The sequence below is a fragment of the Orbicella faveolata genome, unplaced genomic scaffold (assembly GCF_042242905.1).
Source record: "Orbicella faveolata isolate gen_17 unplaced genomic scaffold, um_ofav_v1 contig_34, whole genome shotgun sequence".
Lineage (NCBI taxonomy): Eukaryota > Metazoa > Cnidaria > Anthozoa > Scleractinia > Merulinidae > Orbicella > Orbicella faveolata.
In genome coordinates, this window is record NW_028301563.1 from 17,964,232 (window position 1) to 17,980,000 (window position 15,769).

A 15,769-nucleotide genomic window follows, 5' to 3' on the forward strand; every position below is an offset into this window, starting at 1 on the left:
TGCATTAGAAAGAACATTTTTTCCATAGAAAAAAAGAATCTGATGTTCCTGCCATGCAACATTGCTGCCGTGCAAAACTCTATAAATTGAAAATTAACGATAAATTAGGTTAGATAACTAGTAGTAATCAAAACTAGCAGTTAACTAGTAGCCAGTTTCCGTAGACTCACAAAAATATTTTCATTATTTGGTGCTAAATATTTTAACATTAACTGGCAAGGTTTAAGCGTAAAAGGTAATTTGTTAAAGTGTGCGTTTTTTTATGTACATTATTCTAAGCTGGAAGCACAAATACAAGCAAACATTTGCCTTCGCGTGCGCATGCTCGTAAACAATCTCCGAGCGACTGATTCGAATGTTTCCCCTAATGAATAAAAGAAGAAAGTATTTTTACATTGCCGTTCCTTGTTTAGACTCACTCTTATGAATCTTGCCTTCACAGTACGTTTCAAACGATTCCAAACAATATTCGAGGGAACAATATTCGACCCGATAAAGACTGAGCTATCTGTCACGACTGGAACTGATATAATCAACAAATGCAATCAAACCACAGCCAATGGAATAGAGGTGTTCCAGTGGTAAACATCCTAAAGTCAAGACGATTCAAATTCGAGAACATATAGTAGTAACCTATAAACCACGAGGTAGTCTCTAGCTTTAGAAATCCGCTTCAAAATGCTCAGACTTCCTGAAAGTACCAGAATACGATAGGCTTTAAGCACATGACTTATGACATATGACGTCATCCAAAATGGCGCAGAAAATGCAGACGTTCGAGGAAAAAGTCTCAAAAGAAGTCACCCTTGAAACCGCAGAACAACCAAGATTATGAACTGCGTTCTGCGAACGCAAAAAAGGTTAAACCGCCTACGTAAAACGCTCAGTAAAACTGAGAGCCGCTGGACAGCTGTAGATCATTAAAAGAAGAACTCAAGATAAACTGTAAAAACAGCGGTAATTTAATTTGATTTCTGGAAGATGTGACCCATTCGCGAACATGTGAGCGCATGACATGTGCTGTTTGACCTATTTGTTTTGTTTGGCAAATTCCCGGGGCAAATTCCTCATTTTCCTGGATCCTCGGCTGGATAGTTTTGCAGTAATGTAATCCAGTCGCCCAGATTTATTATTTGTCTACGACTTTCGCTACGCAATTACTAACTGTTTCACGTCTACCCTCGTAACATAGCGTCAACGAGCGATGAATGTCTGGGAAAAGGAGAGCAAAATAATGCCCACAGCGAAACGTAGCGGCAATCTTCACAAGGCGTCCTCCATTTTGTCCGTTGCTGCCATTCTGTTGACGATCGCGCTGTTCGTGAGAATGGAGACAGTGGATTCAAAATTCATGCTGGAAATTCAACAAATCAAAGACGCTCTGAAAGAAGAAAAAGCTTCTCGTCAATCCCGTGTGAAAGAGAGCTTTGATATTGTCAGTGGTAAGTAAAAGTTTTGTTGTCGTCGTCCCCTTAGAGACGGTATCAATTGCAATGCGAAGGTTATATGCTTGCTCTTGATGGCCATCTACAGAACGGTGTCCGTCTTTTCAAGTTTATGGGATTTCTCATCTCCAGCAGCCGCTGTAAAACGTCAGCACGAGTGTTGTAGTCTTTTTCAGTCATGATTGTTGACAATGGGCGATGAAAGAATTGAGACAAATTTGGCGAAAGTATAGTCCCGCAGATTCTATACCCCGCCATTATATGGACAAGGCATTCATGCATTGTTGCAAAGCTTTGCATGTTTTTCATGGCTGCAATGAGTTTGATACGATGCTTACATACGAATGTTCATGACAAATCAATGCTTAAGGGTTTTCTTTTGGTTAATTTAAGACGTTCAGCAGAGACTTCAGCAACTGAGTAGCAAGTAGGCTGCAAATGGAGGGGGACATCGGGGTTTGCGGTATTGTGGTATTGTAAAATTTTTCTTGCGGTATTTCGGTAATTTTAATTTCGAATTGTGGTATTACGGTATTCTCCATATCCTTCAAGTCCTCCAACGTTTTCCGAGCCTTTTCCAGTTTCCAATCGGAAAAGGGTAAGTTATTTGTTGTTAATTATTAGCCAATGGATGTAACCTACTTTGTTTATTTTGTCTAAATAAAAAATTACAAAACTTAACGTTCATTAACAAATTCGCTTATTGTTATTCCCGGGTTACTAACGCTCTAAACCCGACATTCAGAGTAGTCGTTTGGGTATGACATTACGTTTCCACTCGATATATATTGCAGTCTTGCGGTATTTTCCGAACTTCTTGCGGTATTGCGGTGTTAAGAACCCTCAATGTCCCCCTCCAAATGGTTGCATCTCCCCACGAAAGAGTTGCATACAGAGGTAATGCTACCTAATGCTTCGCTTACTGATAGCCAGTGCAGGTAATGTTCACCGCTGAAGCCAAGGTATTGCCTGTGCAGTAAACGAGCGAATTATAAAAGGAGATGGGTTGACTACTTTTTTTATCACATGTGGATTGTAATACAAATCTGTTTCGTGGAAAGACCCACCTAACACAAAGTTAGTCCATGCGGTCATCAAATAATTTCTATTTACCGAGTCAGAGGTCATATTTCTGTTTCGTCACAACAAAGTGGTATTTTAATATGTTTCTCTTAGCACGTTTTAAATATCAACATTGAAAGATAGGAAGTCACTAGTGATTAAAAACACAGCAAAAGCTAGGATTTGAAGCAATCAACTGAACTTGGGTATGATCATTTGAGCCTGAAATGGAGATATGCCATTGACTAGTGACCTGCGTATCCTGTTTCGTATAAGAAAACTGCATCGACCTAAACTGAAACAAGAACAACTGGGAAAGCGACTTACTTTTTCATCGTTCTACGCAGTACATAGATTTTATCTCGCATTAGAAGATCGATTCGATGCAAATCCAATGTATATTCAGACGTTGCCTGAATGACTGTTGTAGATTGCATCCACTAATGGTCGGAATTTATTCACGCCTTGATCAGAGTACCAACGTTATTAAAGCCGACGTGACCAGTGAACGCCAACGGACGGTTCTCAATCGGTTATTGTTATTGTTTCTTTTTCCCGACGAATGTCAAGCATCGATGACCGTTGATGCCCAATTGAAAGAATAAGAAACAATAAAAAAAAAAAAGACGTTAGTATATCAATGTTTGAGTAGAGTTGACAGGCTGATGCGCATAAGAAGCTATAAATTAAATCACGCGACTGACAGAAATAATCAAATGACATTGCTTCTACAGACATGCATCCCAACGATCAAATTTCACGTCGCAGCATAAAGACCCACAGCCAGTATCCTGATGCCCTTCAAGGACTTAGTGACGGAATCAAGAATTATGTGGTCTCCATTATGAAGGAATCAGTGGAATCTTACTGTCTCTCTCCTGGCAAAGTGTGCGTGGCAGGTCCCCCCGGACCGAAGGGAATCGAAGGATCTCGCGGTGAACGAGGACCGAAAGGAAGTACTGGAATCAAGGGCCAAAAAGGTATTCAAGATTAAGTCACGTGTTACCTTGTGATTGAAGCTCTGCTCTAACTGAGATCACGTCAGTTTCTAGACATTTTGATAAGCCTTTTGATCAGTTTCTACGCAAATTTTAATACAATGATTTTGTTGCTTTTGTTTTTTTTTTTTTTTTTGTAAGCATTGCATGGCATCATGAACTGATCACGTGGCGTGATTTTGTTCATCTGCCGAGAGACTCTATTAGCCCATAGTACCCGTCCGAGGAAAATACACGGATGGATACTACTCGTCTCTTTTTTCTTCTGTAAACAAGCGGGCTTATAGAAAATAAATGATTGAAATTGTATTAAGAGTGTCTGCCTGTAAAAATCAGACAAATTCTTAATTTCGCGGCAAGGGTCGAAAATTCGATTTCTTTCATATTCTTATGGTAGATAGGCTAGGGCATGACAAAAACTACTGGATAGTTTTTTTTTGGCAAAATATCCTTTTATTTTAAAGAAATATGCAAATTACCAAATTCCGTTAAAATCGTCATTTGACGCACCATTTTATTAAACAAGTTTGAGAGCCTCGCATGCAAAACCACATCATTCTTACGTCTTTAAAAGACTCAAATATTTTTGTGCAATGTTTAAATGTGTACTGGGTTAATTTTAGGGAATGCTGCGTTGTCTGTTTGAGTGCAAAATAATTAAATTTCGAAGACATGTATTTCATTTACTTAAAAGTACTTCGTGAATACAATTAATTTTCACCATGTGCGAAACCTTCAAATGGATTGAGCGTCTGGTGGTTGAATCGCAAAAGGATGGTCTACAGATTCCTGTAAAAATTTCTTTGGGCAAATGATTGTGAGCGACGCGAGAGCTTTTCAAAGTACGTCAAAAATGCAAATATTTGACCATCCGTCGTCAAATTTCAGTTTACGGGTTAGACGTATATTTTAGCATGTGCCAAATGACTTGACCTATGTAAAGTTGAAATAGACACCGAGCTGATAATTTCGAAATGTTCTAACCTTATTTGCTGTAAAAGGCAGGTCCAAAAGCCGATTTGACGTATTTCTAGCCGATCTCTCACCATTCGTCGCACAAAAAGCAGAAGTTTGCTTTTGTTTACACAACGTTAACGTCCGTTGTACAGCGCCTACTGGCAACCTATTATTGGTTGAATACCATGAATCTCTGACCATCTTTCGGCGCATTTGATCACCACTGCATCTAAGTCAAAAACGTCTGAGTCGTTTGTAGATAGTTCCTTGCTTTGCACTGCGCCAAAAACAACGCGTTTGATCGATTGCTGACCGTTGCTGATAAGCGCGTCGGCGCAGCACAATCTTACAGCCGTTATATTTGTTCGTCACGCAATGCTGTCACGGCATATGTTGCACATTTTGATCTATTTTCTAAAGATCATTCTCAGGATAAGTGAAGCAATTTATTCATTGTTTATCTGTTCATATATATAATAATATGTGTATATTTATATAATTGTCACGGTATTCTATAGTGAACGTCGCCTCGGTCCAAATCACGTTTGTTGTACGTTCTGATGTTTCAGACAACAGCTGATAAAGCTAGTTCCTGTACTCACTACAATTTAAAAAAAAATCGCCATAAACAAATTACAGATCAATGAAGCAAGAACTGGCTGAAATAAAAATAGGAAATAATTCGTGAAAAAAACAGATTAAATTTAATTAGTAATTACGCGAGTAAACAAACCCTGGCCGCGCCATTTTATTTGGCGTATTTTGTTTGCTTAGTGGCGAGGCATCGGCATGTTTGTAACAGAAAATAGAGGACTGTTGTCAATACAGTCCAAAATTATTGTCAGTAAAATGCTGTAAATAAAACCCCGATTGACCACTTACCTCTATTAAGCGTCCGCGGCCACCATTTGGTCGTTCCGATAAGGGTCTCTCTATTGTCTTTACCCCTATTAAGCGGCCACCCCAAATTTAAAAACTTTGTTTTGGAAAGGGCGATGGCGGATAAGAGTCTCAAATAGAACGTGACAAGTGATAATTCAAACACACCTCTATCATGGGTGTCTTGAATTGACACCATGTTCACCAAGAAATTTATAACCCGATAGTGAAAAATATTCAAGGTACACCAACCTCTATTAAGCGGACAACACCTATTAAGCGGTCACCACCCATTTCCCCGAGAGTAGCCCACTGTATTGTATGTAAAGTTAAACCAAAAATAATTGCACAGCGCGAAAAGAGCTAGGCACGAGTTTTAGCGTTACAGTATTACGCAGGGCATATCGGTAGCGGTGGTCGAGGAAAAGATGACAACTGGGGCAATGGTAAACTATTCATTCTTTTCATTTCTTGATTTAATCTCTTCCTACTCAACAAGACTGTGTGCTCCCAGTGGTTGTAAGCTTTACGGGGCCTTACGTATTAGGATAGAAATTGTCCTACCCCTGTCTCCTAAAATGGGATGACAGCATTTCGTGCCAAAGAAACAAGGAACCGCTGCAAGCAAGGATTCAAGCAGCAATAGATCAAACCATGACCATCAAACGTAATATTTTGGTGTAGTGCAAAGCAAGCAACTATCTACAAATGACTCAGCCGTTTTTGACTTAGATGCAGTGGTGATCATATGTGTCGAAAGAGGGTCACAGATTCACGGTATTCGACCATGACTGTTGGCGATGTACATCGGACGTTATGTACACAAACCTAACAAACGCAAACTTCTGCTTTATGTGCGACGAATGGTGAGAAAAACACGTCAAATCGGCTTTGGACCTGCCTTTTACAGCAAATAAGGTTAGAACATTTCGAAATTATCAGCTCTGTGTCTATTTCAACTTAATGTAGGTCAAGTCACTTGGCGCATGCTAAAATATACGTCTAACCCGTAAACTGAAATTTGACGACGGATGGTCAAATGTTTGCATTTTTGACGTACTTTGAAAAGCTCTCGCGTCGCTCACAATCATTCGCCCAAAGAAATTTTTACAGGAATCTGTAGACCATCCTTTTGCGATTCAACCACCAGACGCTCAATCCATTTGAAGGTTTCGCACATGGTGAAAATTAATTATATCAGTACGAAGTACTTTTAAGTAAATGGAATACATGTCTTCGAAATTTAATTATTTTGCACCCAAAAAGACAACGCAACATTCCCTAAAATCAGCCCAGTACACATTTAAACATTGCACACAAATATTTGGGTGTTTTAAAGACGGAAGAATAATGTGGTTTTGTATGCGAGGCTCTCAAACTTGTTTAATAAAATGGTGCGTCAAATGACGATTTTAACGGAATTTGGTAATTTGCATATTTCTTTAAAATAAAAGGATATTTTGCCAAAAAAAACTATCCAGTAGTTTTTGTCATGCCCTAGCCTATCTACCATTAAAAGATGAGCTAAATCGAATTTTCGACCCCTGCCGAGTTATTTTCCATATTTATGGACAGGGACTCTTAAGTGGGTTTTGTCTGTTTTCTGTTTCAAATTTTACATTTGGCTTTCACGTGTTTCATTTAAGACTGCTGAAAATAATTCAGTATTATTTTTGAACTGGTGCGCAAAATAAATTTTTGTGTGAACAATAAAGACAATAGAGTGTTTATATCTCGGAGCTATCCCTCTGATAATTGCCTCTTGGAAATTCGATGTTCTTAAAATAAGCATATTTACCCTCAAAGCGTCTCTTCTCAGGAAAATATTTGTTTTAAGAACATCAAATTTCCGCCGGGTAACTAGAAACACCCTATTGTTTAAAAAGAAATCTCGAGCACATAGCGCAACATAATTGTTGAATAGAAATCTCGAACTCATAATCTAATTGTCAATACTATAGAAAATTACTCGGAAAACATGTTTAACTGGGATACGCAGAAAATCGTAAATACTTTGATTTGGTTCTGAGAGGTCAATTGTATACTGACCAATATTAATGAAGTTCAGGACACGTCAGCAAACCTCAGAACCACAAAATAGTTACCGTTGCTGTTTGCGGTTTAGTGATTTCTCATGTCTAACTGACTTTTACCTCGCTACACAATATCATCCCATAAATATTTCTGGTGTTGACGATTTTCTTAGTTTGACAGTAATCACTAGGCTATCTTATAAATAACTAGCGTCAAGATTAATTTCAGTTGGGACCTGTTTACCTCTATATGGTTGATAATAAAAAAACAATTGTTTGATGAATATCAGTTTCTTAGTCAGGGTATAGCCATGTAAACATGGCTTCCGAATTAGTTCATTGTTAGAGTGGTTTTCCATTGAGTGTCGAAAATAATCAGGCAATTACCTTAGTTTTAGTTTTGGTTTATCTACGTTTTGAGATTGGCGAAATAGTCTAATTGGTTTTGGTTTAAAGACACTTAATTGCAAGCCAGTCTGTGATTCACAAATTTGAATGCAATTAGACCAATTCGATTCCAGCGAGGAAAGTTGAGTGCACGAGAGCCTATTTACACGGACAAAAGATCTCGCAGGTAAAACAATTATTCCCCGGAGTATAGAAGCTCGCTTGGTGAAGATGTCCGGGACTCTGAACAAATGCAGAGTTCGAATATTGTTTAACTTTTCCTTCTTTTTGTTTTTTTTTTTTACAACACAGGAGCAGCTGGTCATCCGGGACCTAGAGGTGATCCAGGAGAGTCCATATCTGTTCCGGAGGTAAATGTATCTCCTACGTCACTCACTGTAACTCAGAACCAGACCGCCACGTTTTACTGCTCAGCTGATGGTAATCCAAAGCCTAGCTTATCCTGGAGTAAAACAAGTGGAACAGTGCTGGTGACTACGGACGGTCAAAATGATAGGCTACAGATCAAGAGTGCAGGATACAATGACTCGGGGAGTTATGTTTGCACGGCTACAAATGTCCTGGGCCAAGCTAAAAAGGTAGCGAAACTTTTCGTGGAAGGTATGTTTCTTGAAACAGAATTTAATCTTGGGACGGACAAGGAAAGTCAAACCCCTACAGTGGTACAGGGAGGGAGGAGGGGTTAGATGGAGACCCCGGGTGCTTACCATTTACAAAAATCATCCGGTTGGAAATTTCAGGCATAAACATGAAACAATGAAATTTGACGTTGCGGGAGAGGGAATTGTTATAAAGTATATCCACATTAGCGAGAGAGACTAAAAAGATCAGAAAGATAGCATCACCTCAAATCACATCCCATATTTTCTGAAGCTTCCCAAACGGAATGGCGCGAACCATTTGATTTTCCAACTGGAATTTCCGGTTTTCCCATGTAAATGGTAAGTACCCCCCATCTCGATTTCGTTCTGTTAGGGAGCAACCTAATACATTTACTGAGTAGATAGCTCTGTGCTTACTCTACAAGATGATGCCATTTATGTTTGTTATAACGTCACTTGTTCGGTCATCTTAGATCGCCATCTTGGATTTCACTTTTTTCTTGAAACGTCAAAAATAGCGGAAATTATTACAAAATCAAGTCAAAATGCTTATAAAAAACTCTCTGCTATTTAATAAGGAGAACTGGAAAAAAAATGTAGAATTATGTCAAAAAGGCAGATTTTCGCTAGACCTACATGGAACTTTGCAGTTGCCGTGGCAACGTCAAAAATCATGGGGACACTATTGACATATCAAAATTTCCGCGAAGGATGAATGAACAGCAACTGAAAGTTTCATCATCTTAGAATCAACGTAACCGTCTTTTCAAGACTTTGAAAAAACCTTTAGTCGGGATTGCATCCACCCCGCCCCCCTTCCTCTCCCAACTCCTTGTATGCACGAGGGTTAATTTTAAACTTAACAGTGTATCTTCCTTATAATTATAAAAGCTGATTACAAACTTTAGGAAATAGACTTGATCCCCGTCAAAATGAAGTCAAAAGTCCATGAAACTCATTTGGAAATGCTAACTTGCTAACTAGGAAGCATGCCTGTCAATTGAAAAGAAGATATCCTTGTTCTCTCATTTTTTTTTTTCTTTTCTGTTCAATGGTGTCGTCTTGGTTAGCATACCCGTGCAGTGATATTTGTCCAATGTATTTTTATTAAGTGTTTTAAAAAATTTATAATGTGCTACATATTTTACACTACTTGATTACTGATGTCATTGTATTAGGCCAGTGTAGTCCAATATAATTATAACCAATTCTCACATAGCATATCTGCACTGGATTAAAACGAATAGTATGGCCATGATGGTTAATATTAATTTTAAATAAGTTTGTTTTTTTCATTTATTAAGTTCCTCCAGAGTTTATTAAGACCCCCGATAGGCTCACAAACGTTCTTGGAAATTCAGTAGCCTCCGTTTCATGCCGAGCCTTTGGTTTTCCGCCGCCAACAATTGTCTGGTCAAGGGGACTTGTACCGTTACCGCAAGGACGAACCACTGTTGCCAATGGTACACTGAAAATCTCCAACTTTAGTCCTGAAGACATTGGTCCTTATCAATGCAAGGCCACCAACAAGCTGGGATCTGTTACTGCACTTACAACCTTGCATTTTAACCAAAGTAAGAGGCAGTTGTGGATGAAGTTATGAATACAACGATGCCCATGAAACAGTAGTACTTGCAATTCTTTAAGAGAGTCTTTTATAGGAACTTTCTTCTAAAGGTCTTCTTTCGTTTAACATGATTTAGGTATTCTTTGGGCAACTTGTCTCTTCAACATTAATTTCTTCTTTCTTTATAAAAACACGCCGAATACATATATCTTGTTACCCAAGCGCGGGGATAGTGCTGGCAGAATGACCTTCCGAGGTCTTGACAACAACTTACGTACAAATCGTAGCCAGGTCCGCCTAAAGAAAAGATTAAAGGCCGATATATATATATATATATTCTCCGCGTTCGGTCTCGATGAAGGCGAGGTAATAAGAACTTTGATAGAACCGGACTGAAAGTGTTTATTAAAATATTCTTACGATCACGGACTAGAAAGAAAAATATCGTAAACAACGTAAATAAAAAGCACCTAATAATGATTGAGAAGCGACTCAACCTGTAATCACGTCTCACTTTTTCAACAAAGAGAAGGTAAAAATACAGAGTCCTTAACGTTATAAGTTAAGCGGCAGTCCCGCTAAAAGTGGTCCACTCGATTTCGGGACCAAAAATAATTTTCCTTCATTTTTTGTCAGTGAAAAGGGTTTGACACATATATATAAAAAAGCACTTTATTATTTTCCAATTCCTTATTTTTGCTTTGCTACGAGCCAAAATTGAATTTTGGCTGAACTGAGGTTGCCGACCGTGATCAGAAAGGCAAAATTCACCGATTTTGTGAAGCGTGCTACGTCGCCTAAAATGCAGCTCACGGAGTTTCGTTTTCACACAAATTTTAAGGTACATTCATTACTTTGACTGACGAAATATGGAAACTTTTCGAAAAATTCTAAGCTTACCAGCGAGGCTGGAAGACACCCTACTCCGAGGCCTTTGATCATCTACTAAAATTTAGCCAAATTTGACGGGGAAAATCTCAAAAGTTGGGTCTAAATGAAGCCTAAAATGCACATCACAGTAAATTTCATACCTTAATAAACCGTTCTATAAGTTCAAACCGGTGGGTATCTCCTTGGATTGCACGCGAGAACAGATTAAAATCTGCCATAGTCAGTGTGTTTACATAGCTATCGCTCGTGTCAAAGCTCACTTGCATAACCCTAGCACCCTGTGAAAATACATCTTCTTCCGTTCAGGTTCGTTCGTTGACCTTCTGAGTAGTGGCAAATAGCTTCCTTTAATACTTTTGTACACTCTAGATCCAGTTTTGAGGTGAAGGTTGCATTAAAGTTGATCAATTCTCAAGACTTGCGAGACTCCAAAAGTGAATAATAGCGCCGGTCTGCAGAAATTAACCGTAGCCGTCGTCCTGACCCTTCAATAAATTCTGCGCAGATGTAGCACTAGGAGAAGACGAAAATCGTAAGTTTTCATTTACCGTTTAATGACAACTGAATCCTGTACTACTGCCAAGACTACTGGGAGTTTGAGGGCTATATGCCCGAATTTGAAGAGTAACAACAACGAACACTTGCCGGTTGCATCGCTGGGAAATGAACCTGAATAAACACGACACGCTTGAGTGGAACTATGTTTTGCGATGAATGATGGGCTTTACTTCGGTTTTATACTTGATGCTTGTCTTTTAGTATCTTGCACAGCTCATAAAATAAACTTCGGGATCCGTTTATCGGACCGTTTATACAACGAAAGCTGCACCAGCTTCGTCAAAATGTCACACAAGTTGTAACGTGACCAATTACCTGGGTTTTTCAGCCGTTTGGGTCATAAATAGGGTATCGAGTTTGGCCATTTTGGTTATAAATTGGGTATGGCTTTAGCACTCTAGTCTTGAATTGGGTATGTTTCTTAGCAGAAGCTACTTTTTGATCATTATCAATAAGACCTTCAACAAAAGCCCTTCATAACGTATGCTTAGGGCAACTGTGTCAGCCGCAACGGTCATAAATAGGCTATCGAATTTTTGGTCAGGTCATTAATAGGGTAGCAAAAAAACGCAAATTTTGGTCATAAAGAGGGTAAGGGTTTTGGGAAGTGGGCCGCACACCCCCACTCAACTTTTCTGGAAGTACCCCCCCCCCCCCCCCCCTGGGCCAATTACCAGGGGCCGAGGGCAAATTCTCTACCCCGCGAGCGCCGATCATTAGATTTGGCAAGATCTTCTCATTTCAATATTGATAATGAAAAATCCACCCATTAATTTTTTTGGACTAGTGCAATCTTTTCAGTATGACCGAACGACGACAAGCGGAGAAATCAAAGACAAACTATTTTTATGACCAATAATTCTGGTGTCCTCAGAAAAAAAATTGGAACGGTAGTAGTCCTATAAACGCAAAGTGAGAAATCGGCCTCTCGATATCTGCACGTGCTTCGATATGGACGTTTTTTTGGAAGGTTTCTTGGTCCCATCTTTTGATTTTCTTCCATTGTGTTTTCTATGAAAAACGAACGGCTGATAACTGGAAAAGAAAAGTGAATTTTAGGTCAATGTCTGCTTCCTCCGCCCTCATGTGTTAGCAACTCCTTATATTTTCTGAGGGAGGGTAGATAAAAATTGAAAAGGTGTAATGATTGTCGTCGTTCGGTCATACTGAAAAGATTGCATTAGTCCAAAAAATTAATGGGTGGATTTTTCATTATCAATATTGAAATGAGAAGATCTTGCCAAATCTAATGATCGGCGCTCGCGGGGTAGAGAATTTGCCCTCGGCCCCTGGTAATTGGCCCAGGGGGGGTACTTCCAGAAAAGTTGAGTTGGGGTGTGCGGCCCACTTCCCAAAACCCTTACCCTCTTTATGACCAAAATTTGCGTTTTTTGCTACCCTATTTATGACCTGACCAAAAATTCGATAGCCTATTTATGACCGTTGCGGCTGACACAGTTGCCCTAAGCATACGTTATGAAGGGCTTTGGTTGAAGGTCTTATTGATAATGATCAAAAAGTAGCTTCTACTAAGAAACATACCCAATTCAAGACTAGAGTGCTAAAGCCATACCCAATTTATAACCAAAATGGCCAAACTCGATACCCTATTTATGACCCAAACGGCTGAAAAACCCAGGTAATTGGTCACGTTACAACTTGTGTGACATTTTGACGAAGCTGGTGCAGCTTTCGTTGTATAAACGGTCCGATAAACGGATCCCGAAGTTTATTCTATGAGCTGTGCAAGATACTAAAAGACAAGCATCAAGTATAAAACCGAAGTAAAGCCCATCATTCATCGCAAGACATAGTTCCACTCAAGCGTGTCGTGTTCATTCAGGTTCATCTCCCAGCGATGCAACCGGCAAGTGTTCGTTGTTGTTGCTCTTCAAATTCGGGCATATAGCCCTCAAACTCCCAGTAGTCTTGGCAGTAGAACAGGATTCAGTTGCCATTAAACGGTAAGTGAAAACTTACGATTTTCGTCTTCTCCTAGTGCTACATCTGCGGCAGAATTTATTGAAGGGTCAGGACGACGGCTACGGTTAATTTCTGCAGACCGGCGCTATTATTCACTTTTGGAGTCTCGCGAGTCTTGAGAATTGATCAACTTTAATGCAACCTTCACCTCAAAACTGGATCTAGAGTGTACAAAAGTATTAAAGGAAGCTATTTGCCACTACTCAGAAGGTCAACAAACGAACCTGAACGGAAGAAGATGTATTTTCACAGGGTGCTAGGGTTATGCAAGTGAGCTTTGACACGAGCGATAGCTATGTAAACACACTGACTATGGCAGATTTTAATCTGTTCTCGCGTGCAATCCAAGGAGATACCCACCGGTTTGAACTTATAGAACGGTTTATTAAGGTATGAAATTTACTGTGATGTGCATTTTAGGCTTCATTTAGACCCAACTTTTGAGATTTTCCCCGTCAAATTTGGCTAAATTTTAGTAGATGATCAAAGGCCTCGGAGTAGGGTGTCTTCCAGCCTCGCTGGTAAGCTTAGAATTTTTCGAAAAGTTTCCATATTTCGTCAGTCAAAGTAATGAATGTACCTTGAAATTTGTGTGAAAACGAAACTCCGTGAGCTGCATTTTAGGCGACGTAGCACGCTTCACAAAATCGGTGAATTTTGCCTTTCTGATCACGGTCGGCAACCTCAGTTCAGCCAAAATTCAATCTTGGCTCGTAGCAAAGCAAAAATAAGGAATTGGAAAATAATAAAGTGCTTTTTTATATATGTGTGTCAAACCCTTTTCACTGACAAAAAATGAAGGAAAATTATTTTTGGTCCCGAAATCGAGTGGACCGGTTTTAGCGGGACTGCCACTAAATTCTTTGAAATAAGTGTTAAAACTACAAGAAATCTTTTAAGAGTGGTCTTGCGGAAACATTTGAGAAAGCGCCCTGTCCAATACTAAAGAACGCATTGGACTAGCATTGAACCAATCTGATTGGTTGATTTTAGCTAGTTATTGCCATACCATCTGGATAATTAAGGCCACGAACCCTTTGGGAGGTACTTGTTGCCGACTAGATGACTAAATTTGCAGTAAATTATTAAGAAACCTATTTCAAAAAAATCCTATGGATAAACACTATCCAAAGCCCTGCAATCTAATAAAAAATTTAGGCAATTAGATTTAACTTTCTTTATGTTAAAACATCTTTCCATGGCATTATTCATCGCAAGCAGTCAGTGTTAATTAACTTTATCAACGTCTTGGTAGAAAAGATTAAGATATAAATTGCAATTATCTTGTTCACTCTAAAAGATTTTGTTGAATGCAAACTTTCGTTTTCAGATTTGTGGAAGAGCTCAGCTATTATAGCTGGCAATGCATTTTATCAAAGTCACCTCAAGCAGTTCCTGGCGCCTGCTGTTGGATTGAACCTTCGGTGGGTGCTGTGTTACCGCGCCTCCACTCACGGCTGGGCTGCCAGTACCTTTCACAACAGGTGTGATGGGAAACGAAACACGGTTACCATCATCAAAAAGGGACAGTACGTGTTTGGAGGATACACTGATATACCTTGGGGTAAATGACGTAGCTTTTATTCTATTTCGATTCATTTGCTTAAAAGTTAGTCTTGGACCTTAGTAGCTGGGCACAACTGCACACACAACGTTGAAAAATTTTATTGGTAGTTGTTTTGTGATCTATTTTTTAAGAAATATGTGTATGATACGGCCGATGACAGTCTAGGTCCGAACTGTGATATCGAACGCGAGAATTTGCTTTGCTTTCAAAGTAATGTGTTTTTTTAATAGTTTGACTGATCATCAGACCGCTAAAAACCAAGCATCTCCATGATTTTTCGTTGCGACCAACGCAAGCTAGAATGTGGCGTGCTCCAAAGAGTTGAAAACAGCCAGTATAGTCAAACATCGTCGTACACCAAGATGCTATGTAGTGCAACTTCAGGAAATTGCATTTTAAATAAAGTACTGCGTCTTCGGGACCCACAACTCCTGAATAAAAATTTCTGGAAAAACATTTTTCTCGCTGACTTCCTCTTCCGTTTTGACTTACTCAGCGAAAGACGCGCCAAAAATTTTAATTTAAACAGCTTTAATTTCGTACCATCACTTCGTTTCGATCAAAGGAAAACGTCCGTATCATGTCCTCCATTTATAATTTAAGAAAAAATTGAGGAAAACTTACTTCATTGGCTCACTGATGTTGAATACTGATAAACGGAAGTATCGTTACCTCTTTTTTTTTTTTTTTGACCTCGTGTCCAATCCGAGGTTATGGAACAAATGTTAAATAACGCTCCTTTAATAGCTTCAGTGCACTAGTATAATCATTTATTTGAAGACCATTATTTTTAGTTTCCTTGATGTAACGTCTCTTGGG

The 15,769-nt window shown here is 39.2% G+C and overlaps 1 protein-coding gene across 1 annotated transcript in view; it reads left to right on the forward strand.

Moving 5' to 3' along the window:
• The first annotated feature begins 1,010 nt into the window (after positions 1–1,010).
• LOC149105088 (uncharacterized) overlaps positions 1,011–15,769 on the forward strand; it is a 25,853-nt gene continuing 11,094 nt past the window's right edge. The window contains exons 1-5 of the mRNA XM_089271757.1: positions 1,011–1,442; positions 3,242–3,487; positions 8,074–8,382; positions 9,689–9,958; positions 14,714–14,947. Of these exons, the coding sequence (XP_089127883.1) occupies positions 1,205–1,442; positions 3,242–3,487; positions 8,074–8,382; positions 9,689–9,958; positions 14,714–14,947 (1,297 nt within the window). The 5' untranslated portion in view covers positions 1,011–1,204. The remainder of the gene's footprint in view (positions 1,443–3,241; positions 3,488–8,073; positions 8,383–9,688; positions 9,959–14,713; positions 14,948–15,769) is intronic.